The following is a 23,337-nucleotide window of genomic DNA, read 5'->3' as shown; positions in this document are numbered from 1 at the left end:
AGTTGAGGGTGCCAACAACTTGGGGTTTTGTGTAAAATTATGTTGAATTTACCTTTTTTTTCAGTTTTTTTGTGTGTTGTTCCAACACACACAAATTACATAAACATATGTACGATTTCAAGGATGCCAACACTTTCGGTCATGACAGTACATCACATTAGGGAAAGCTGGGGCATATACATCACAGCAGGAGACGCTCAGGCACATACTGTACATCTCAGCATGAGACACTGGGGCATATACACTGCACTCTAAATTCTTATACAAATTCTATTTTTTTTCCCTAAATGGCCGATGTAAATGAGTCACTATGATGTTCAAATCACCTGTTAAAGTATAAATCAAATTTTATTGGACAAATTTCCCAATGATAATATTTTTTTCAAAACTAAACAAACATTTCCAAACATTGTATAGCTTGTAAAGAAGTAAAAATGATAATTTGTTAAATTTGCAGTATTGAGAGGACACAAAGATCAAGATTGAGAGGACACTGAGATCAAAAGCTTTTTCAATCAAAAATCAAAAACACCTTAACAGGCCAACTTACATGTTTACATAAGACTTCTTCTATAGCAGGGGTTTCAAACTGCATTCTTCGAGGGCCTCAAACCATGCGTGTTTTGCAGATTTCCTTAGCATTGCACAAGGTGCTGGAATCATTCTGTGCAGGTGATTAAATTATCACCTGTGCAATACAAGGAAATCCTGAAAACATGACATGTTTGCAGCCCTCAAGGAATGCAGTTTGAGACCTCTGTTCTATAGTATCACTTTCACAATTCATGCATCCATTGAACTTGTAAGTGATCTGCTTTAATTTTTTGCATGAAGTCAGAATAGCCTCCCAGAGCTCTTGTTTCGGTGTGAATTGCCTCCCACCCTCATAGATCCTTTGTTTGAAGATAGTCCAAAGGCACTCAATAAGGTTAAGGTCAGGGAAAGATCGTGGCCACACCATTAGTTTCTCTCGTGTCCATAGAAGCATTCTTTGCAGTATGAGGTTGTGCATTGTCATGCATGAATATGATTTTGGTACGGATGGCAAAGTTCTTTTTGTACAATGGAAGAAAGTGGTCAGTTAGAAACTCTATATACTTTGCCAAGGTCATTTTGACACCTTCAGGACCCTAAAGGGGCCTACCCGCTGTTTCCCCATGATTCTGGCACCTCCTTGCTGACACTGCAGCCTTGTTGGAACATAATGGCCATCCACAGAGCATCCACAACTCTTTCCATCTGGACCATCCAGGGTTGCACAGCAGAAAGTTCCTTTCTCTTTTCCATATTGCTTGATAATGTGGAACATCCTTCTGAAGTAGTTTATCTTAATTGTGCTCAGCAATTATCACAGGTGTTTGAGATTAATTGCAGTGATCCAAAGAGCACTGAGACACAACATCTGCTAAGGTGACAGATGAGGGGGGTGCCAGTACAGGGGTAGCACTGCTGCAGCCAGGCATGTCCTCTGAAAGCCGGAGGAGTGACTGCTCCAGTAAGGAGGGAAATAGGAGAGCAGGGCAGGCCAGACAGGTGCTGGTAGTGGGTGACTCAATTATTAGGGGAACATATAGGGCAATCTGTCACAAAGACAGGTATCGTCGAACGTTGTGCTGCCTACCTGGCGCTCGAGTCCGACACATCGCTGATCGGGTGGACAGATTACTGGGAGGGGCTGGTGAGGACCCAGCGGTCATGGTGCACATTGGCACAAATGACAAAGTTAGAGGTAGGTGGAAGGTCCTTAAAGATGATTTCAGGGAATTAGGCTGCAAGCTGAAAGCAATGACCTCCAACGTAGTATTTTCTGAAATACTGCCTGTACCACGTGCCACGCCAGAGAGGCAACGGGAAATTAGGGAGGTTAATAAGTGGCTCAAGAATTGGTGTAGGAAGGAGGGGTTTGGGTTCCTTCAGAATTGGGCCGACTTCTCAGTTGGCTACAGGCTCTACACTAGGGACGGGCTGCATCTCAATGGGGAGGGTGCAGCTGTGTAGGGGGAGAAAATGGCTAGGAGGTTGGAGGAGTGTTTAAACTAGGAATTGGGGGGAGGGTATTCATTTTATAGGAGGGGAAGATAGTGCAGATAGAGACCTGGGCACAAATAAGGAAGTTGGGGGTGGCGGTGATATGGGGGGTGGGGTTAGAACAGTTAATAATTTAAGAAAGAATAGAGGTACAGAGAGGAAAATCAAGTGCATGTATACTAATGCTAGAAGCCTCGCCAACAAAATGGACGAATTAGAATTAATGTTGTTGGAGCATAATTATGACATGGTGGGGATATCTATCTGAAACATGGCTGGATGAGAGCCATGACTGGGCTGTTAACCTGCAGGGCTATCGCCTTTTCAGAAATGACCGTACAGATAAGTGAGGGGGAGGGGTGTGTCTGGATGTAAAATCGTCCTTAAAACCCATCCGGCGTGATAATATAGGTGAATTTAATGAAAATGTAGAGTCCCTGTGGGTAGAGATAAGGGGAGGGGGAAAAAATAATAAAGTACTGATGGGGGTTTGTTATAAATCTCCAAAAATAATGGAAGCAATGGAGAATATCCTCGTAAATAGATGAAGCTGCGACTCAAGGAGTCGCCCATTATTATGGGGGACTTCAACTACCCTGAAATAGATTGGGGAACAGAAACCTGCAGTTCCAGCAAAGGTAATCGGCTTTTGACAACTATGAGAGACAATTACCTTTTACAACTGGTTCAGGACCCAACAAGAAGGGGGGCACTGCTAGACCTAATATTAACCAACAGGCCAGACCGCATATCAAATATAAGAGTTGGGGGTCACTTGGGGAATAGTGATCACAAAATAAAAAGTTTTCATGTATCCTTTAATAAGATGTGTAGTAGAGGGGTTACACGGACACTAAACTTCAGGAGGGCAAATTTCCAACGGATGAGAGATGATCTTGGTGCAATTAACTGGGACGATATCCTAAGACATAAAAATACACAAAGAAAATGGGAGACGTTTATTAGCATCTTGGATAGGACCTGTGCACAGTATATACCGTGTGGGAATAAACATACCAGAAATAGGAGGAAACCAATATGGCTAATTAGAGCTGTAAGGTGCGCAATAAATGACAAAAAGAAAGCATTTAGAGAATTAAAGGAAGTAGGTAGTGATGAGGCATTAAATAAATACAGAAAATTAAATAAAGTATGTAAAAAGCAAATCAAGGCAGCAAAGATTGAGACAGAGAGACTCATTGCCAGAGAGAGTAAAAATAATCCCAAAATATTCTTTAACTACGTAAATAGTATTTAACTAAAAAATGATAGTGTTGGCCCCCTTAAAAATATTCTGGGTGAAATGGAGGATGAGGAAAAAGCCAATATGCTAAATGACTTTTTTCCATCAGTATTTACAAAAGAAAATCCCATGGCAGACAATATAATCAGTGATAACATAAATTCCACATTAAGTGTCAGCTGCTTAACCCAGCAGGAAGTATGGCGGCGTCTAAAAATCACTAAAATTGACAAATCTCCAGGCCCGGATGGGATACACCCCCGAGCGCTGCAGGAACTAAGTACAGTTATTGATAGACCATTATTTTTAATCTTTAAAGGCTTCATAGTAACAGGGTCTGTGCCACAGGACTGGCGTATAGCAAATGTGGTGCCAATATTCAAAAAGGGGACAAAAACTGAACTCGGCAATTATAGACCAGTAAGCTTAACCTCTACTGTGGGTAAAATCCTGGAGGGCATTCTAAGGGATGCTATGCTGGAGTATCTGAAGAGGAATAACCTCATGACCCAGTATCAGCATGGGTTTACTAGGGATCGTTCATGTCAGACTAATTTGATCAGCTTCTATGAAGAGGTAAGTTCCGGACTGGACCAAGTAGATGTAGTGTATATGGACTTTTCAAAAGCTTTTGATACGGTGCCACACAAAAGGTTGATACATAAAATGAGAATAATGGGGATAGGGGAAAATATGTGTAAGTGGGTTGACAGCTGGCTCAGGGATAGGAAACAAAGGGTGGCTATTAATGGAACACACTCGGACTGGGTCGCGGTTAGCAGTGGGGTACCACAGGGGTCAGTATTGGGCCCTCTTCTCTTTAACATTTATTAATGACCTTGTAGGGGGCATTCAGAGTAGAATTTCAATATCTGCAGATGACACTAAACTCAGCAGGGTAATCAATACAGGGGAGGACAATTTTATATTACAGGATGATTTATGTAAACTAGAAGCTTGGGCTGATAAATGGCAAATGAGCTTTAATGGGGATAAATGTAAGGTCATGCACTTGGGTAGAAGTAATAAGAAGTATAACTATGTGCTTAATTCTAAAACTCTGGGCAAAACCGTCAATGAAAAAGACCTGGGTGTATGGGTGGATGACAAACTCATATTCAGTGGCCAGTGTCAGGCAGCTGCTACAAAGGCAAATATAATAATGGGATGAAATAAAAGAGGCATAGATGCTCATGAGGAGAACATAATATTACCTCTATACAAGTCACTTGTTCGACCACACTTAGAATACAGTTCTGGTCTCCGGTGTATAAAAAGACATAGCTGAACTAGAGTGGGTGCAGAGAAGAGCGACCAAGGTTATTAGAGGACTGGGGGGTCTGCAATACCAAGATAGGTTATTACACTTGGGGCTATTTAGTTTGGAAAAACAAAGACTAAGGGGTGATCTTATTTTAATGTATAAATATATGAGGGGACAGTACAAAGACCTTTCTGATGATCTTTTTAATCATAGACCTGAAACAGGGACAAGGGGGCATCCTCTGCGTTTGGAGGAAAAAAGGTTTAAGCATAATAACAGACGCGGATTCTTTACTGTAAGAGCAGTGAGACTATGGAACTCTCTGCCGTATGATGTTGTAATGAGTGATTCATTACTTAAATTTAAGAGGGGACTGGATACCTTTCTGGAAAAGTATAATGTTACAGGGTATATACACTAGATTCCTTGATAGGGCGTTGATCTAGAGAATTAGTCTGATTGCCGTATGTGGGGTCGGGAAGGAATTTTTTTCCCCAATGTGGAGCTTACTCTTTGCCACATGGTTTTTTTTTGCCTTCCTCTGGATCAACATGGTAGGGCATGTTAGGTTAGGCTATGGGTTGAACTAGATGGACTTAAAGTCTTCCTTCAACCTTAATAATAACTATGTATAACTATAACTATGTAACACCATCCATGAGTTTATTTGAAAAATAAAAAAAATACACTGCTTAAAAAAATAAAGGGAACACAAACAAAAGAATATAACTCCAAGTAAATCAAACTTCTGTGAAATCAAACTGTCCACTTAGGAAGCAACACTGCTTGACGATCAATTTCACATTCTGTTGTGCAAATAGAATAGACAACAGATGGAAATTATTGGCAATTATCAAGACACACTCAATAAAGGAGTGGTTCTGTAGGTGGGGACCACAGACCACATCTCAGTACTGTAACGCTCGCGCCCAGACTGGTTGGCGCAGGCGTCCGGGGGTATGGCCCCACTGGACCACTGACCAGACTACCCTGGAAGGAGCGTAACTAAGTAGCTTCCTAGGTGTTCGCTGGAGCCTCTGATGGTGAGGTCAGACTTGTGCGGCAGGTAGCTACCAGGTACCACTCCAGGGTGGTGTCTGGCTGTGGCTGCTGATCTCACCGGGGGACAGAACACAGGCAGGCAGGCACAGCTGTGACACTGGCTGGCTGAAGGGTACGGCAGAGGCCCTAACGAGCAGACCGGCTTGATGGAGACACAGGCAGACGGGCACGGCTGGAACTCTGGCAGACAGGCGGGCACCGCTGGCACTCTGGCAGGTCAGACGGACAGGGCTGATACTCTGGTAGGAACTGGTATACAGGTGGGTGTATGGAAACAGGTAAGAACCTGTTCAGACTAGAGGGTATATGGGAACAGGTAGGGACCTGTTCGGACAGTTGAACGGAGATAGAACAAGACAGCAAGAGCAGATGAAAAGCAGAACCACAGGAGGCAGAGCCAAGAGCAGAAACATAGAAGGTGGAGCCAAGAGCAGGAGGTGGAGCCAAGAACAGAAACACAGGAGGCGGAGCCAAGAGCAGGAGGCGGAGTCAAGAACCGAGAAGGAGGAGGCAGAGCTAGAGTTGACCCGCTGGAGCTGGAGCCAAGAGCGGACCCACTGGAGGCGGAGCCAAGAGCAGAACCGCAGGAGGCAAAGCCAAGAGCCAGAAGGCGCAGAGCCACATGTTGTGGAGAGCAGAGCACAGAGCCACGGGTTGTGGCGAGCAGAGAGGTGCAGAGCCACTGGTAGTGGCAAGCAGATCAGACAGGTGCAGAGCCACTGGTAGTGGCAAGCAGAGCAGACAGGTGCAGAGCCACTGATTGTGGCGAGCAGAGAGAAGTGCAGAGCCACAGGTAGTGGCAAGCAGAGCAGAGAAGTGCAGAGTCACGGATAGTGGCAAGCAAAGGAGTGAACACAGAGGTACACAGCAGAGTAGGAAATGGCAAACAAAAAAAGAAACAACAGGAATGGACATAGACCAGAGTTCAAACAAGAACAGACACGGATGCAAAAACACAACACAGATATAGGCCTGCGTTTTGCAGCCCTCAGAGACAGAGACAGAACACGACCTGGCAGCTCAGTAGCAAAAACTAACTGAGGGAAATAGTTTACTCAGGCATCCTCCAATGGGGGAGGACGCTTTAAGAATCAGAGGCATCTAGGCCATTGGTCGGGGACACCATTGGGAGGTGCACACAGTCTCAATAAGAATCCGGATTTGCCAGCGCCGCCCCCCTATGCACACAGCCAGGAAGTGTATACAGAGCAAACGGCCATGAAGCACACGGCATGGAACCGGCAGCAGACAGATCACATAGCATGGCACAGGGTGAGTTGATGTAACAGGGAGGTGGGGGATGGAAGGCAATGCAGTGATGCTGGCAGAGTTGTAACAAATACAAATGCTTTCTGGCTGATGTTTTGGTCACTTTTAAATGTTGGTTGTGCTTTCACACTCATGGTAGCATGAGACGGACTCTACAACCCACACAAGTGGCCCAGGTAGTGCAGCTCATCCAGGAAGGCACATCAATGAGAGCTGTGGCAAGGTTTGCTGTGTCTGTCAACGTAGTGTCCAGAGGCTGGAGGCGCTACCAGGAGACACGCCAGTATACCAGGAGACATTGAGGGGGCCGTAGGAGGGCAACAACCCAGCAGCAGGACCGCTACCTCAGCCTTTGTGCAAGGAGGAACAGGAGGAGCACTACCAGAGCCCTGCAAAATGACCTCCAGCAGGCCAGAAATGTGAATGTGTCTGCACAAATGGTTAGAAACCGACTCCATGAGGATGGTTTGAGTGCCTGACGTCCACAGATGGGGGTTGTGCTCACAGCCCAACACCGTGCAGGACGCTTGGCATCTGCCACAGAACACCAGGATTGGCAAATTTGCCACTGGTGCCCTGTGCTCTTCACAGATGAAAGCAGGTGCACACTGAGCACATGTGACAGACGTGACAGAGTCTGGAGACACCATGGAGAGCGATCTGCTGCCTGCAACTTCCTTCAGCATGACTGGTTTGGCAGTGAGCCAGTAATGGTGTGCGGTGGCATTTCTTTGGAGGACCACACAGCCCTCCATGGGCTCTCCAGAGGTAGCCTGACTGCCATTAGGTACCGAGATGAGATCCTCAGATCCCTTGTGAGACCATATGCTGGTGCGGTTGGCCCTGGGTTCCTAATGCAGGAAAATGCCAGACCTAATGTGGTTGGAGTGTGTCAGCAGTTCCTGCAAGATGAAGGCATTGAAGCTATGGACTGGCCCGCCCATTCCCCAGACCTGAATCCGATAGAACACATCTGGGACATCATGTCTCGCACCATCCACTAACGTCACGTTGCACCACAGACTGTCCAGAAGTTGTCGGATGCTTTAGTCCAGGTCTGGGAGGAGATCCCACAGGAGACCATCCACCGCCTCATCAGGAGCATGCCCAGGCATTGTAGGGAGGTCATACAGGCATGTGGAGGCCACACACACTACTGAGCATCATTTCCTTGTTTTGAGGCATTTCCACTGAAGTTGGATCAGCCTGGAACTTCATTTTCCACTTTGATTTTGAGCATCATTCCAACTCCAGACCTCCATGGGATATTAGTTGTGATTTACGTTTATAATTTTTAGGTTTTATTGTACTCAGCACATTCCACTATGTAATGAATAAAGGTTTACAACTGAATATTTAATTCAGTGATACCTAGGATGTGGGATTTTAGTGTTCCCTTTATTTTTTTGTGCTAATGACATTTAAATCCAATTTGTATTGAATTTGGAACATGGTGTACATCATAGCAAGATATGCTAGAGCACATACATCACATCAGGAGATGATAGGGCACATACATCACAACAGGAGATGTTGGGGTATATACATCACAGCAGAGAAAGCGGGGGCATTTACATTACAGCAGGAGACTCTAGGGCATATACATCACAGCAAGAAAAGCTGGGGCCTATACATCACAACAGGGAATACTGAGGCCTATACATCACCGCAGGAGATGCTGGGACACAATAGGATACACATGGACATCATAGCAGGAGATGCCAGGGCACTAACATCACAGCAGGAAATGCTGGGGCTGCTGTTTTTATTGGTGGGACTGGAGCACAAGATGCAATGACTTGTAATACGTAATATGTCATTGCATGGGCAGCAGAGTTCAGCAGTGAAAGCTGCGTATGCGTTCTCACTGTGTAGGGGCAATTAAAGGGCCAGCGACCCAAGCACCGTGGTTCCCATGATTCTGCTCGGGGCAGGAGAAAAGGACATTGCAGGCTGTAAAAGGCCCATGGGCCAGAGGTTCTCTGCCCCTGCTGTAGTGTATTAGTATTGTGATCTGGTGTTGGTAAATGCTTTGACAGTTTTTCTGTGATACCATTTACATTTGCAATATTACTGACCTGCACTGAAAAACACACTAATTGATAATTCAAGTTTAACAGAGAAAAAAGTTTTAGAAAGTAACAGATTGTACCTACAACCTCATGATATTTCCCTAAATTGTAATAAGAAAAGTCATGTCTATATGTGGCTTCAGACAACAGATTGGCTAGATGTTTTTATTTTTCAGTATCTGAAAAGACACTCTTTGAGGTGGTGGACGAAAGAAGTACATAATGGTGCATTCCTTGAATTTTAAAAAATCTAAAAAATAACCATGGACATAAGCCTTCCAAACTTGAAAACCCATTAACAGTACCAAGTTTTTTTTTTGCAAAAGGAACTTGTAGCTCTCATGTCAGGTTTATCTTACAACATAATGGAACCACTGACTTGGGAGACTATAAACAGCCAAAAATCTACAAGTAGGTTAGAAGTGCAATACACTATTGGTGGCAACTCAAGAGGCTTTTCCATTGATTGCATAGTGTCGGGAGAAAGAATTAGGAAGTAGTAATTGAACTAAGACATATGATTATTATAGCGCCATTTATTCCATGGCACTTTACATGTGAGGAGGGGTATACATAATAAAAACAAGTACAATAATCTTAAACAATACAGGTTACAACTGGTACAGGAGGAGAGAGGACCCTGCCCACGAGGGCTCACAATCTACAAGGGATGGGTGAGGATACAGTAGGCGAGGGTAGAGCTGGTCGTGCAGCGGTTTGGTTGATCGGTGGTTACTGCAGATTGTAGGCTTGTCGGAAGAGGTGGGTCTTCAGGTTCTTTTTGAAGGTTTCGATGGTAGGCGAGAGTCTGGTATGTTGTGGTAGAGAGTTCCAGAGTAGGGGTGATGCGCGAGAGAAATCTTGTATACGATTGTGGGAAGAGGAGATAAGAGGGGAGTAGAGAAGGAGATCTTGTGAGGATCGGAGGTTGCGTGCAGGAAAGTACCGGGAGACGAGGTCACAGATGTATGGAGGAGACAGGTTGTGGATGGCTTTGTATGTCATGGTTAGGGTTTTGTACTGGAGTCTCATGGTAATGGGGAGCCAGTGAAGGGATTGACAGAGGGGAGAGGCCGGGGAATAGCGGGGGGACTGGTGGATTAGTCGGGCAGCAGAGTTTAGAATAGATTGGAAGGGTGCGAGAGTGTTAGAGGGGAGGCTACAGAGCAGGAGGTTACAGTAGTCGAGGCGGGAGATGATGAGGGCATGGACTAGGGTTTTTACAGATTCTTGGTTTAGGAATGTACAGATCTGTGAAATATTTTTGAGTTGAAGGCGGCAGGAAGTGGAAAGGGCTTGGATATGTGGTTTGAAGGAGAGATCAGTGTCAAGGATTACCCCCAGACAACGAGCTTGTGGGACTGGGGAGAGTGGAACTGTAATAGATAGGTTTGCTGGGGGGGTCGCATGAGATGGGGGAAAGACGATGAATTCTGTTTTGTCCGTGTTAAGTTTTAGAAATCTAGCGGAGAAGGATGAAATAGCGGACAGACATTGAGGGATTGTGGTTAGTAGGGTGGTGATATCTGGTCCAGAGTTCTAGATCTGCGTGTCGTCAGGATAGAGATGATACTGAAAACCGTGAGATTTCCAGAACTGTAAAAACCATGTGTGTGATTCTTACAAAGTTTCATTAGACCTCATTCTTTGTGTTATCTGCACTGGTCAGACCTAGAGGCAGTGTGCAGATTTTACAGTATATGTTCATATATTGCCTGATATTTTCCCAGCAGACATACTGTCGACCATGCAGTATGGTATCTGAATCAGAGCTTTCAGGCCACTGCCCACAAAAAAAAGGAAATTCTGCTCCCTGAAGGAAAAAGACAAGTTCACGGCTGTGGACACAGTATGTCACACATGTTCTACAACCGGGTTTACTTTCATCCAGTAATGGAAACAGATAGGGACTGGAGTGCCAATCCAAGGTGATAATGATTGCATCATATAAAGGGAACCCCAATAATAATGCCTCTGGTTTCCCAGTATAGATTTCTTAGCTGGGGCTTAAATACTGTACATATTGAGGGCCTTAATCTTACTTCTTTACAATATACTATGATTTGGTCCAACGTAACAATGATGTTGGCTAATTATGGCTGACCGATTCTAGAAAAAGGAGACGTAAGTAATTAAAAGAGAATACATTTTAGGGTATGAAATGAGGACTGTTCTACAGGGTCTGAGGCATGGTCACGCTAAGGTCTAAGTTATGGGGCTGGTCTAGGGTCTGAATTATGTGCACTGCTCTGGAATAATTTTGATGTCTGGTTAATTTTAACAGCAAATAGTGCCCAAGTTCACTGTTGAGGGCAATACCCTCCCTTTCCATTGTCCTCACTATAGGGTCCATATGAGGGCAACATACAAGGAATTTTTGAGAGAAAAAAAGCAGTGCTGCATCTTGGATATTGCAACTAGAGTAATGATCCTAACATCATTTGAAAGCGAGGATCCTGTGATTTAATAGGACTGGGCAGTGCTGGAACGGGATCGGCAGGTGATCAGTCAGGTGAGTATTACTTCTTTTACTTTAACCCATTTAGAGGATTGTGTAATCATTTACTTTTCCGAACACCTTTTTCAGCTCGAGCACCTTATTTCTAGATGGGAAAGGCATTTAAAGTCATGATATAACACATCCTGCACAGTGGAAGGTTAAACCATTGAAACAGCAAGCAGAACATTATGCATTTAATGACAATGTACAAAATTCAATCGTTTGTTGCCTTTTTTTCTTTACTGCAAATGGAGGCATTATTGCACAATAGTAAGTATATGTCATCGTCAAAGGGAAAGTGCATGCCCTGTGTGGCTCCTGGTGACTGTACCTACATAATGATACATTTGCTTTTTTTTTTTACAGGAAAAAAAGCATGGCTTCTTCGTCATGACGTTAAGACATCTGTGTCTGATGTGACTTTGTACAGAAGTTGTATTATGCTGTAGGCGGAAAGCAGCAGTTGTCATGGCAACATCAGTTCCTGAATTGGAGCAGGAATGAGAGTGTTGGGTCATTTTAGTACAAGTGCTGGAAACTCTCTGTACAACTCATTATAGGCACTGTTGTGAAACCACGATCATTATTTCCGCAGGACTCCAATTATTCCAAGCAAGCTAATCTATCAAAGCTGTACACACCATGCAATATATGTGTATATGCATTGCAGAAAAAATTCACAAATTAGACCAGATCCAAAGATTCTTTATTAAAGTGCTGCTATCAGGAAGGTACCAATGTCTCTTCTGGGGTGTACTGATATGTCTTCTGCATTAACCAGGCTCTACTTTGTGGAAACCAATCTCTGATGAAGCAGAGTGGTCTGACGTACCAGGGATAGTACATCTCCTCGACTCGACTTGTTCCAGCGGACACCACAGCCAGAGCTGCGTCATGGGCAGGATAGGCAGGCAAGGCAACCTTATCTCTGGAGAAAAACAAAACAGGAATAAGTAAAGTGTCCAGAGACACTCTGCTCATGAAGGACAGGCATAATATAGCATTTTTTACAAGGTTGGTCCAGGAGAGCCGTTTGTTATCCTACTATTAGGATGGCTATGTTACACAAGCCACATGAAGCTGACACCTACGAAGACCGGACATAAATGTGATCAACAAAAATAATAAGAAACTGGTATATGGCATGAAAAAAGGCCATGTGTGTACTCTATGGCAAAATGGTGGCATGCTATTTATTTGGGGACTTTATGGCACTAAATTTTTATGCTGTATGGTATTACCGTATAAGGGCACTATGGCAATTTTAGATATAATATGTACTATTTTTCATAGTATAGCACTGTATTTGTGAACGCTGTATGGCACTATTTATGTAGATCTAGCACTATATGTATTATTTTTTTTTTATCCGTAAAATGAGGGAAAGAGGGAAAACGGAAAGTCAGGTCACCAGTATGCTGTGCACCTTTGTTAGTGGAACTCCTCCGCACGGCGCCGTCCCAGTCCAGAGCATAGTCAGAATAGCAAAGAATAATAGGGGATGTCTCAAGCAATGAATGACTCCACTTGTCAGATAAAAACTTAACTTTTAATTGAATACACTAAAACATGTAATCAGTGTAGGTAATACCAGATATTCCAACACGTTTCAGCATCTAGCCTTAATCATGGTGTGATTAAGGCTAGATGCTGAAACGCGTTGGTTTTTTACACATTTGTGGAATATCTGGTGTTACCGACACTGGTTACATGTTTTAGTGGATTCGATTAAAAGATACATTTTTATCAGACAAGAGGAGTCATTCATTGCTTGAGACATCCCCTATTATTCTTTGCTCATTTTTTTGTATGGGACAATAATCAGGAACAAGCATTATTCCAAACATCGACTCATCTAAATGAGCTTAAAATGTTAACGGCTTAAAGCACCACTCCGGTGGTTTTTTTTTTCAGCGCTGGAGTGGTGTTACTAAACTAAGTTCTCTGATGATAGTCTTATACTCTGCAGCCACCATCTTCAGCTATTACTAACACCACTCCAGTCACGGCAGCCATCTTGTGACTGGAACTTCTGACCAACCAGAAGTCAGAGGTAACGGTCACAAGCTCTCAGTGTAAGTCTATGAGAACCTTGTTCTGTCTCTCACAGACTCACATTGAGTAGTGACTTCTGGATTGCAATGCAAACACTGGAGTTATTCGGGAGGTCACAACCTGCTGGAGATCGACCGGAATCTCGCCGATAACAGATGAAGACGGCGTCTGGTAAGTACATCTCTAGGGGCAAGGGAACTTAGATTAGTAGCACCACTCCAACGCAAAAATAAAAAATAATTAAAAAACACAAAAACACTAGAGTGGTGCTTCAACCCAGTCCCAAAATAATAATAATTTTACTATTAGGTAATTTGTCCTGAAGCAAGCTCAGAAGACGATCTTGCATTATTATCGGCAGATGATGATTGTGTTATTCAGCCATCATCTAGCTCTAACAGCAGCGGATGGAGCTAAGGTCTGACTGCTTTTGTTAACTCCTTAAATTCCGCTGTCAATCTCTGACTCAGCAGTTCCAAAGGCCTGCCATACCACATCATCCCCCCTTCACTCCGTGACACAAACAAGTGGTGCTGATGGGTAGCTAAGGGCAGCTGGGTGTCTACTGCAGACCTCAATGCCTGCCATGACCGTGCTCCTATGAAAACCAGCCTGTGGCTAGCATTCCAAGGAAATTACAAAAGAAAGAAAAAAAAAAGCTTTAAAAAATATTACCAAAAAATCTAAAAAAAAGCCCCTTGAAATCACTGCCTATTTTCCTCATTAAAAATAAAGACATTTAATAAGAAATATAAATGCATCCATAAAAGTCTGATTTATGAACTCTGAAAAGAAAGCGATTAACACGTATCTACCTCAATATAGTATCCATAAAAATTTCAAGTCAGTCTTCAAACAACAGACCCTCAAAAAGCTTCATCAACAGAGAAATGAAAACGTTATGAGTAGAGATGAGCGGACCCCTTGATGTTCAGACCCAAACCCCATTCTCTCGAATGGGGGTCCCGAACATCCAGTGTTTGCCATTGTGTCATGTGCATGACAGCACTGCAAACACTGCTTCTGATTGGCAGTAAGGTCAGAGAGCCGGGTTCCTACGCTGTGATCAGTAGTATAAAGTTTACCTCTGGTCGCTGGCATCGGCTGATGAGTCTACTGCTTCCATCAGCCGACACCTGCTGCCGCTAATAACAGTGAGAGCAGGCGGCAGCCGATGGGAGTACTCATCAGCCAACACCTGCACTCTAAATAAATAATAATTAAAAAAAAACAAAACAATGTGGGTTCCGTGTATTTTTGATAATCAGTCAGGGAAAACTGACAGCTAGGGGCCGCAAACCTCAGCTGACAGCATTAGAAAGGCTGATTATCAAGAATAGAGGGGTCTCCACACTTTTAAAAAAAATTATTGAAATAATTTAACAGCATGGAACCGCGGCTCTCTGACCAACAGTAATGATTTTACCACCGATCAGAAGCAGTGTTTGTCAGAATTTGCGACACAGGTTAATTTTTTTTTAGTCATTTTTTTTTCACAATTTGAATAATAAAAAAGAAAATACCGTATACAAGTTTGGTATCACCATGTTCCTTCTGACCTAAAGAATCATGTTGACAGGTCATCTTACCACACACTGAACATTTGTAAAAACAAAATCCAAAATACAATTGCAGATTTGTGTTTTCTTGCGCAATTTCACTTGGATATTTTTCCCTGGTTTGTATTATATTGAATGGTAAAATTACTAGTATTAATCAAAATTACAACTTGTTCCAGCTCTCATACAGCATGTGGAAAAAAAAGGTTATGGGTCTTGGAATAAGGGTGGGAAAAATGATGCAAAAACAGAAAAAAAATTATTGTTTGGGAAAGGCTTAGAGACAAGGGAGATTATCAATTCTACTAAAATGACTTTCCTAGTACCCACTTGTTATTAGTTATACCTGTACACTTGTCTGCTAATGCACATAGCTAAGCAGCTAATTAAATAGAAGAAGCTAAATGAAAAAAAGTACGATGTCAAGTCAAGAGGGTCATGTTTATTGTTTAAATACTGTTAGGTAAAAAAGGAATCTGAAGGAAAAATACTGTGCATGCATAGGCTGCATTCACACACCACACGGATCAAAAAATGAGAGCAGCGAAGCTCGGAGCAGGTCATATTCTGATTCGATTTTGAGGTTCAGGATAGGATATACTGAATGAGTTTGTGCGCAGTCTGCTAAAAACAAAATTGCATTGCACCAAGGACATTTCACATGGATGTGTGATTGCAACCTTAGATGGAAAATGGAAAAGCATTGTGTAGAGTAGCTACATCTCATGTAGTAGTACATGACGTTTCAAATTAGATACTAATGCTCATATTATCGTTGGATCTGTGCTTAAACTGTACAATTTAGAAAATATATTGCTATTTGAGTATCAGGATTGTTATAGCTAATGTTTTATTAGTATTGTATGTTCCCTTCTACAGCAGATCAAAATCATTGCTGGTTATGTCTGCATATATTGGGGAATGTAGAAACGCGCGTTGGGGCAGAGGGATGCTACCACCTGCATTTTCCCTATAGTGATTGTTACTGTCAGGTAAAAGCTTTAATTTTACTTACAATGCTTGTTGTGGCAAATTAATCATTTGACAAGTGTACAGTGCCTACAAGTAGTATTCAACCCCCTGCAGATTTAGCAGGTTTACACATTTGGAATTAACTTGGCATTGTGACATTTGGACTGTAGATCAGCCTGGAAGTGTGAAATGCACTGCAGCAAAAAAGAATGTTATTTCTTTGTTTATTTTTTTTTTAAATTGTGAAAAGTCTTTTCAGAGGGTCATTTATTATTCAACCCCTCAACCCACCAGAATTCTGTTTGGTTCCCCTAAAGTATTAAGAAGTAGTTCGGTCACAAAGAACAATGAGCTTCACATGTTTGGATTAATTATCTCTTTTTCCAGCCTTTTCTGACTATTTAAGACCCTCCCCAAACTTGTGAACAGCACTCATACATGGTCAACATGAGAAAGACAAAGGATAATTCAAGGCCATCAAAGACAAGATCGTGGAGGGTCACAAGGCTGGCAAGGGGTACAAAACCCTTTCCAAGGAGTTGGGCCTACCTGTCTCCACAGTTGGGAGCATCATCCGGAAGTGGAAGGCTTGTGGAACTACTGTTAGCCTTCCACGGCCTGGACAGCCTTTGAAAGTTTCCTCCCGTGCCGAGGCCAGGCTTGTCCGAAGAGTCAAGGCTAACCCAAGGACAACAAGGAAGGAGCTCCGGGAAGATCTCATGGCAGTGGGGACATTGGTTTCAGTCAATACCATAAGTAACGTACTCCACCGCAATGGTCTCCTTTCCAGGCGAGCCCGTAAGGTACCTTTACTTTAAAAGCGTCATGTCAAGGCTCGTCTACAGTTTGCTCATGATCACTTGGAGGACTCTGAGACTGACTGGTTCAAGGTTCTCTGGTCTGATGAGACCAAGATCGAGATCTTTGGTGCCAACCACACACGTGACGTTTGGAGACTGGATGGCACTGCATATGACCCCAAGAATACCATCGATACAGTCAAGCATGGTGGTGGCAGCATCATGCTGTGGGGCTGTTTCTCAGCCAAGGGGCCTGGCCATCTGGTCCGCATCCATGGGAAGATGGATAGCACGGCCTACCTGGAGATTTTGGCCAAGAACCTCTGCTCCTCCATCAAGGATCTTAAGATGGGTCGTCATTTCATCTTCCAACAAGACAACGACCCAAAGCACACAGCCAAGAAAACCAAGGCCTGGTTCAAGAGGCAAAAAATCAAGGTGTTGCAGTGGCCTAGTCAGTCTCCTGACCTTAACCCAATTGAAAACTTGTGGAAGGAGCTCAAGATTAAAGTCCACATGAGACACCCAAAGAACCTAGATAACTTGGAGAAGATCTGCATGGAGGAGTGGGCCAAGATAACTCCAGAGACCTGTGCCGGCCTGATCAGGTCTTATAAAAGACGATTATTAGCTGTAATTGCAAACAAAGGTTATTCCACAAAATATTAAACCTAGGGGTTGAATAATAATTGACCCACACTTTTATGTTTAAAATTTATAAAAATTTAACTGAGCAACAAAACTTTTTGGTTTGTAAGATTTATGCATCTGTTAATAAATCCTGCTCTTGTTTGAAGTTTGAAGGCTCTAACTTATTTGCATCTTATTAAACCTGCTAAATCTGCAGGGGGTTGAATACTACTTGTAGGCATTGTATATCCATCTTGTATATTCATTGTGTTTCGGTATAGGAAGTTAATTGTGCCAGCAGTCATAGGCTTCAATAGCACCAAGCTCCAGTTACCATTTATTTACTCCCTCCCTCCCATGTTAGGCTGAAATTCCAGGCTATTCCAAAGTAGACTAGGCATCTCCTATTATGGGTTGTTATATACCTACTAAAAACTGCTTGTTTGCAAACTTTGGAAGATTAACATCTATATTGAATGAAAACTTGTCTTTCTGGTATTAAATATTGAAATATAATACACTGTATATATAGTGAAGGAAATAATTTTTTGATCCCTTGTTGATTTTGTAAGTTTGCCCATTGACAAAGATCTGCAAAAAGGAGTGGACCAAAATTCCTCCTGACATGTGCGCAAACCTCATCATCAACTACAAAAAAACGTCTGTGCTTGCCAACAAGGGTTTTGCCACCAAGTATTAAGTCTTGTTTGCCAGAGGGATCAAATACTTATTTCTCACTACAAAACGCAACTAAATTTATATAATTTATACAATGTGATTTTCTGGATCTTATTTTTGACATTCTATCTCTCAATGTTAAAATTAGCCTACCCTTAAAATTATAGACTTTTCATGTCTTTGTCAGTGGGCAAACGTACAAAATCAGCAAGGGATCAAATAATTATCTCCTTAACTGTATATATATATATATATATATATATATATATATATATATATATATATATATATATATATATATATATATATATATACACACTAGATGGTGGCCCGATTCTAACGCATCGGTTATTCTAGAATATGCATGTCCATGTAGTATATTGCCCAGCCACGTAGTATATTGCCCAGTCACGTAGTATATTGCCCAGTCACGTAGTATATTGCCCAGCGACGTAGTATATTGCCCAGTCACGTAGTATATTGCCCAGCCACATAGTATATTGCCCAGCTACGTAGTATATTGCCCAGTCACGTAGTATATTGTCCAGTTACGTAGTATGTTGCCCAGTCACATAGAATATTGCCCAGCCAAGTAGTATATTGCCTAGTGACGTAGTATATTGCCCAGTCACGTAGTATATTGCCCAGCCACGTAGTATATTGCCCAGTCACGTAGTATATTGCCCAGTCACGTAGTATATTGCCCAGTCACATAGTATATTGCCCAGCGACGTAGTATATTGCCCAGTCACGTAGTATATTGCCCAGCCACATAGTATATTGCCCAGCTACGTAGTATATTGCCCAGTCACATAGTATATTGCCCAGTTACGTAGTATGATGCCCAGTCACATAGAATATTGCCCAGCCAAGTAGTATATTGCCTAGTGACGTAGTATATTGCCCAGTCACGTAGTATATTGCCCAGTCACGTAGTATATTGCCCAGCCACGTAGTATATTGCCCAGTCACGTAGTATATTGCCCAGTCACGTAGTATATTGCCCAGCCACATAGTATATTGCCCAGCCACATAGTATATTGCCCAGCTACGTAGTATATTGCCCAGTCACGTAGTATATTGCCCAGTTACGTAGTATGTTGCCCAGTCACATAGAATATTGCCCAGCCAAGTAGTATATTGCCTAGTGACGTAGTATATTGCCCAGCCACGTAGTATATAGCAGAGCCACGTAGTACGGTATATTGCCCAGTCACGTAGTATATTGCCTAGCCACATAGTATATAGCAGAGCCACGTAGTATATTGCCCAGTCACGTAGTATATTGCTCAGCACAGAGCCACGTAGTATAGAGACTTAAAAAAAATAAACATATACTCACCTTCCGAAGGCCCGTTGGAAGTCCTGCTATACTCACCGTCCGCTGCCTTTGCCGCTCCTCGCCACGCTCCCGGGACCGCTGCATTGCAAGCGGCAGCTTCCGGTCCCAGGGCTGGTGTGAGCAGGACCTATGATGACGTCGCGGTCACATGATCGTGACGTCACGGCAGGTCCTTGTCGCACACCAGCCCTGGGACCGGAAGCTGCCGCTTGCAATGGAGTGGTCCCGGGAGCGTGGCGAGGAGCGGGAAAGGCGGCGGAGGGTGAGTATAGTATAGTATAATAGTTTTTTGTTTTTTTAAATTATTTTTAACATGATCTATTTTTACTATTGATGCTGCATAGGCAGCATCAATAGTAAATAGTTGGGGACACATAGGGTTAATAGCAGCGGTAACGGAGTGCGTTACACCGTGGGCCGTTACCGCTGCCATTAACCCTGTGTGAGCGGTGAGTGGAGGGGATTATGGAGCGGGCGCCGGGCAGTGAGAGCAGGGGAGTAGGGGAGGGACTAATCGGACTGTGCCCATCGCTGATTGGTCGCGGCAGCCATGACAGGCAGCTGCCGAGACCAATCAGCGAACGAATAACCGTGACAGAAGGACAGATAGACAGACAGACGGAAGTGACCCCTAGACAATTATACAGTGGGGCAAAAAAGTATTTAGTCAGTCAGCAATAGTGCAAGTTCCACCACTTAAAAAGATGAGAGGCGTCTGTAATTTACATCATAGGTAGACCTCAACTATGGGAGACAAACTGAGAAAAAAAAATCCAGAAAATCACATTGTCTGTTTTTTTAACATTTTATTTGCATATTATGGTGGAAAATAAGTATTTGGTCAGAAATAAACAATCAAGATTTCTGGCTCTCACAGACCTGTAACTTCTTCTTTAAGAGTCTCCTCTTTCCTCCACTCATTACCTGTAGTAATGGCACCTGTTTAAACTTGTTATCAGTATAAAAAGACACCTGTGCACACCCTCAAACAGTCTGACTCCAAACTCCACTATGGTGAAGACGAAAGAGCTGTCAAAGGACACCAGAAACAAAATTGTAGCCCTGCATCAGGCTGGGAAGACTGAATCTGCAATAGCCAACCAGCTTGGAGTGAAGAAATCAACAGTGGGAGCAATAATTAGAAAATGGAAGACATACAAGACCACTGATAATCTCCCTCGATCTGGGGCTCCACGCAAAATCCCACCCCGTGGGGTCAGAATGATCACAAGAACGGTGAGCAAAAATCCCAGAACCACACGGGGGGACCTAGTGAATGAACTGCAGAGAGCTGGGACCAATGTAACAAGGCCTACCATAAGTAACACACTACGCCACCATGGACTCAGATCCTGCAGTGCCAGACGTGTCCCACTGCTTAAGCCAGTACATGTCCGGGCCCGTCTGAAGTTTGCTAGAGAGCATTTGGATGATCCAGAGGAGTTTTGGGAGAATGTCCTATGGTCTGATGAAACCAAACTGGAACTGTTTGGTAGAAACACAACTTGTCGTGTTTGGAGGAAAAAGAATACTGAGTTGCATCCATCAAACACCATACCTACTGTAAAGCATGGTGGTGGAAACATCATGCTTTGGGGCTGTTTCTCTGCAAAGGGGCCAGGACGACTGATCCGGGTACATGAAAGAATGAATGGGGCCATGTATCGTGAGATTTTGAGTGCAAACCTCCTTCCATCAGCAAGGGCATTGAAGATGAAACGTGGCTGGGTCTTTCAACATGACAATGATCCAATGCACACTGCCAGGGCAACGAAGGAGTGGCTTCGTAAGAAGCATTTCAAGGTCCTGGAGTGGCCTAGCCAGTCTCCAGATCTCAACCCTATAGAAATCCTTTGGAGGGAGTTGAAAGTCCGTGTTGCCAAGCGAAAAGCCAAAAACATCACTGCTCTAGAGGAGATCTGCATGGAGGAATGGGCCAACATACCAACAACAGTGTGTGGCAACCTTGTGAAGACTTACAGAAAACGTTTGACCTCTGTCATTGCCAACAAAGGATATATTACAAAGTATTGAGATGAAATTTTGTTTCTGACCAAATACTTATTTTCCACCATAATATGCAAATAAAATGTTAAAAAAACAGACAATGTGATTTTCTGGATTTTTTTTTCTCAGTTTGTCTCCCATAGTTGAGGTCTACCTATGATGTAAATTACAGACGCCTCTCATCTTTTTAAGTGGTGGAACTTGCACTATTGCTGACTGACTAAATACTTTTTTGCCCCACTGTATATATAGATATACATACACACACAAACCACAAACCTTGCCTTACCAAGATCACATGCGCACTATTGGTTTGTGCCACTCCCTTTTCTTTTTCAGCACCCTACTATTTTTAAATGTTTTTATAAGATTTAAAATAAAATGTAACATTTTATACTACAACACTTCTTTATTGCCATCATTGAATTTTCAAAATAAAAAAGGTAAACTTTTGATAAAAAAAATATAAAATATATTGGGGACTGTAGAAAGAGTCCAGAGCCAATCTATATATATAATTGTCTAAGGGGTACTTCCGTCTGTCTGTCTTTCTGTCTGTCGGCAACTTCCGTCACGGAAATCCCGCGTCGCTAATTGGTCTCGCCAGCTGCCTGTCATGGCTGCCGCGACCAATCAGCGACGGGCACAGTCCGATTAGTCCCTCCCTAATCCCCTGCAATCAGTGCCCGGCACCCGCATACTCCCCTCCACTCACACAGGGTTAATGCCAGCGGTAACGGGCCGCGGGTACCGCACTCCGTAACCGCTGCTATTAACCCTGTGTGACCAAGTTTTTACTATTGATGCTGCCAGCATCAATAGTAAAAAGATCTAATGATAAAAATAATTTAAAAAAAACAAAAAAAACCCTGCTATGCTCACCTTCCATAGTCCGACGATGCGCTCGCGGCCGCCACCAGCTTCCGTTCCCAGAGATGCTTTGCAAAATTACCCAGAAGACTTAGCAGTTTTGCGAGACCGCGAAGTCATCTGGGTAATTTCGCAATGCATCCTGGGAACGGAAGCTGGCGGCAGCCGCGAGCATAGGGACAGCTTCGCTGGATCCCGGCGGGTGAGTATATAACTATTTTTTATTTTAATTATCTTTTTTTAACATGGATATGTGCCCACACTGCTGTATACTATGTGGGCAGTGTTATATAGCACGTGGGCTGCGTTATATACAGCGTGGCTGCTATATACTACGTGGCCAGTGTTATATACTACGTGGGCAGTGTTCTATACCACATGGGCTGCGTTATATACTATGTGGCCAGTGATATATACTATGTGGGCAGTGTTATATACCGTGTGGGCTGCGTTATATACCGTGTGACTGCTATATACTACGTGGCCAGTGTTAGATACTATGTGGGCTGTGTTATGTACCGCGTAGCCTGTGCTATAGATTACGTGGCCACTGTTATATACTGGATGGCCTGTGTTATATACTACGTCGCCTGTGTTATATATGAAGTTGCTGCTATATACTGCGTGGGCTGTGTTACATACTATTTGGGCTGTGTTATATACTGCGTGGCCTGTATTAACGCATCGGGTATTCTACAATATGTATGTATATAGCAGCCACATAGTATATAGCACAGGCCACGTAGTATATACTATATTCCCCCCACCAAAAAAATAAGCCCTAACCTGATTTTTCAGGCTTTTCGAAGTATGCTTAAAGGGAACCTGTCACCAGTTTTGTGACATAGCAGCTAAAAATATCACCTTATTCTGCATCTGCTATGCATTCCCTAAATCCTTATATAACCCCAACTCCCGAAAAACCTTTTTCATTTTTTCCGCGTTGTATGGTAATCTTTGACGTGTGTCAGCGCATGACACTTCTG

At 43.2% G+C, this 23,337-nt stretch overlaps 1 protein-coding gene across 2 annotated transcripts in view; it reads right to left on the bottom strand.

The window, feature by feature from the left end:
* Positions 1-12,127: 12,127 nt before the first annotated feature.
* The window catches only part of HSD11B1L (hydroxysteroid 11-beta dehydrogenase 1 like), a 49,759-nt gene continuing 38,549 nt past the window's right edge, over positions 12,128-23,337 (bottom strand). For both annotated transcript variants that reach the window (XM_069739333.1, XM_069739342.1), the window contains exon 7: positions 12,128-12,366. In XM_069739333.1, coding sequence (XP_069595434.1) covers positions 12,162-12,366 — 205 coding nt within the window. In that variant the 3' untranslated portion in view covers positions 12,128-12,161. The remainder of the gene's footprint in view (positions 12,367-23,337) is intronic.

The sequence above is a fragment of the Ranitomeya imitator genome, chromosome 1, assembly GCF_032444005.1.
Source record: "Ranitomeya imitator isolate aRanImi1 chromosome 1, aRanImi1.pri, whole genome shotgun sequence".
Taxonomy (NCBI): Eukaryota; Metazoa; Chordata; class Amphibia; order Anura; family Dendrobatidae; genus Ranitomeya; species Ranitomeya imitator.
Note: the sequence above shows the minus strand (reverse complement) of the source record. Positions and strands in the feature narration are given on the sequence as shown.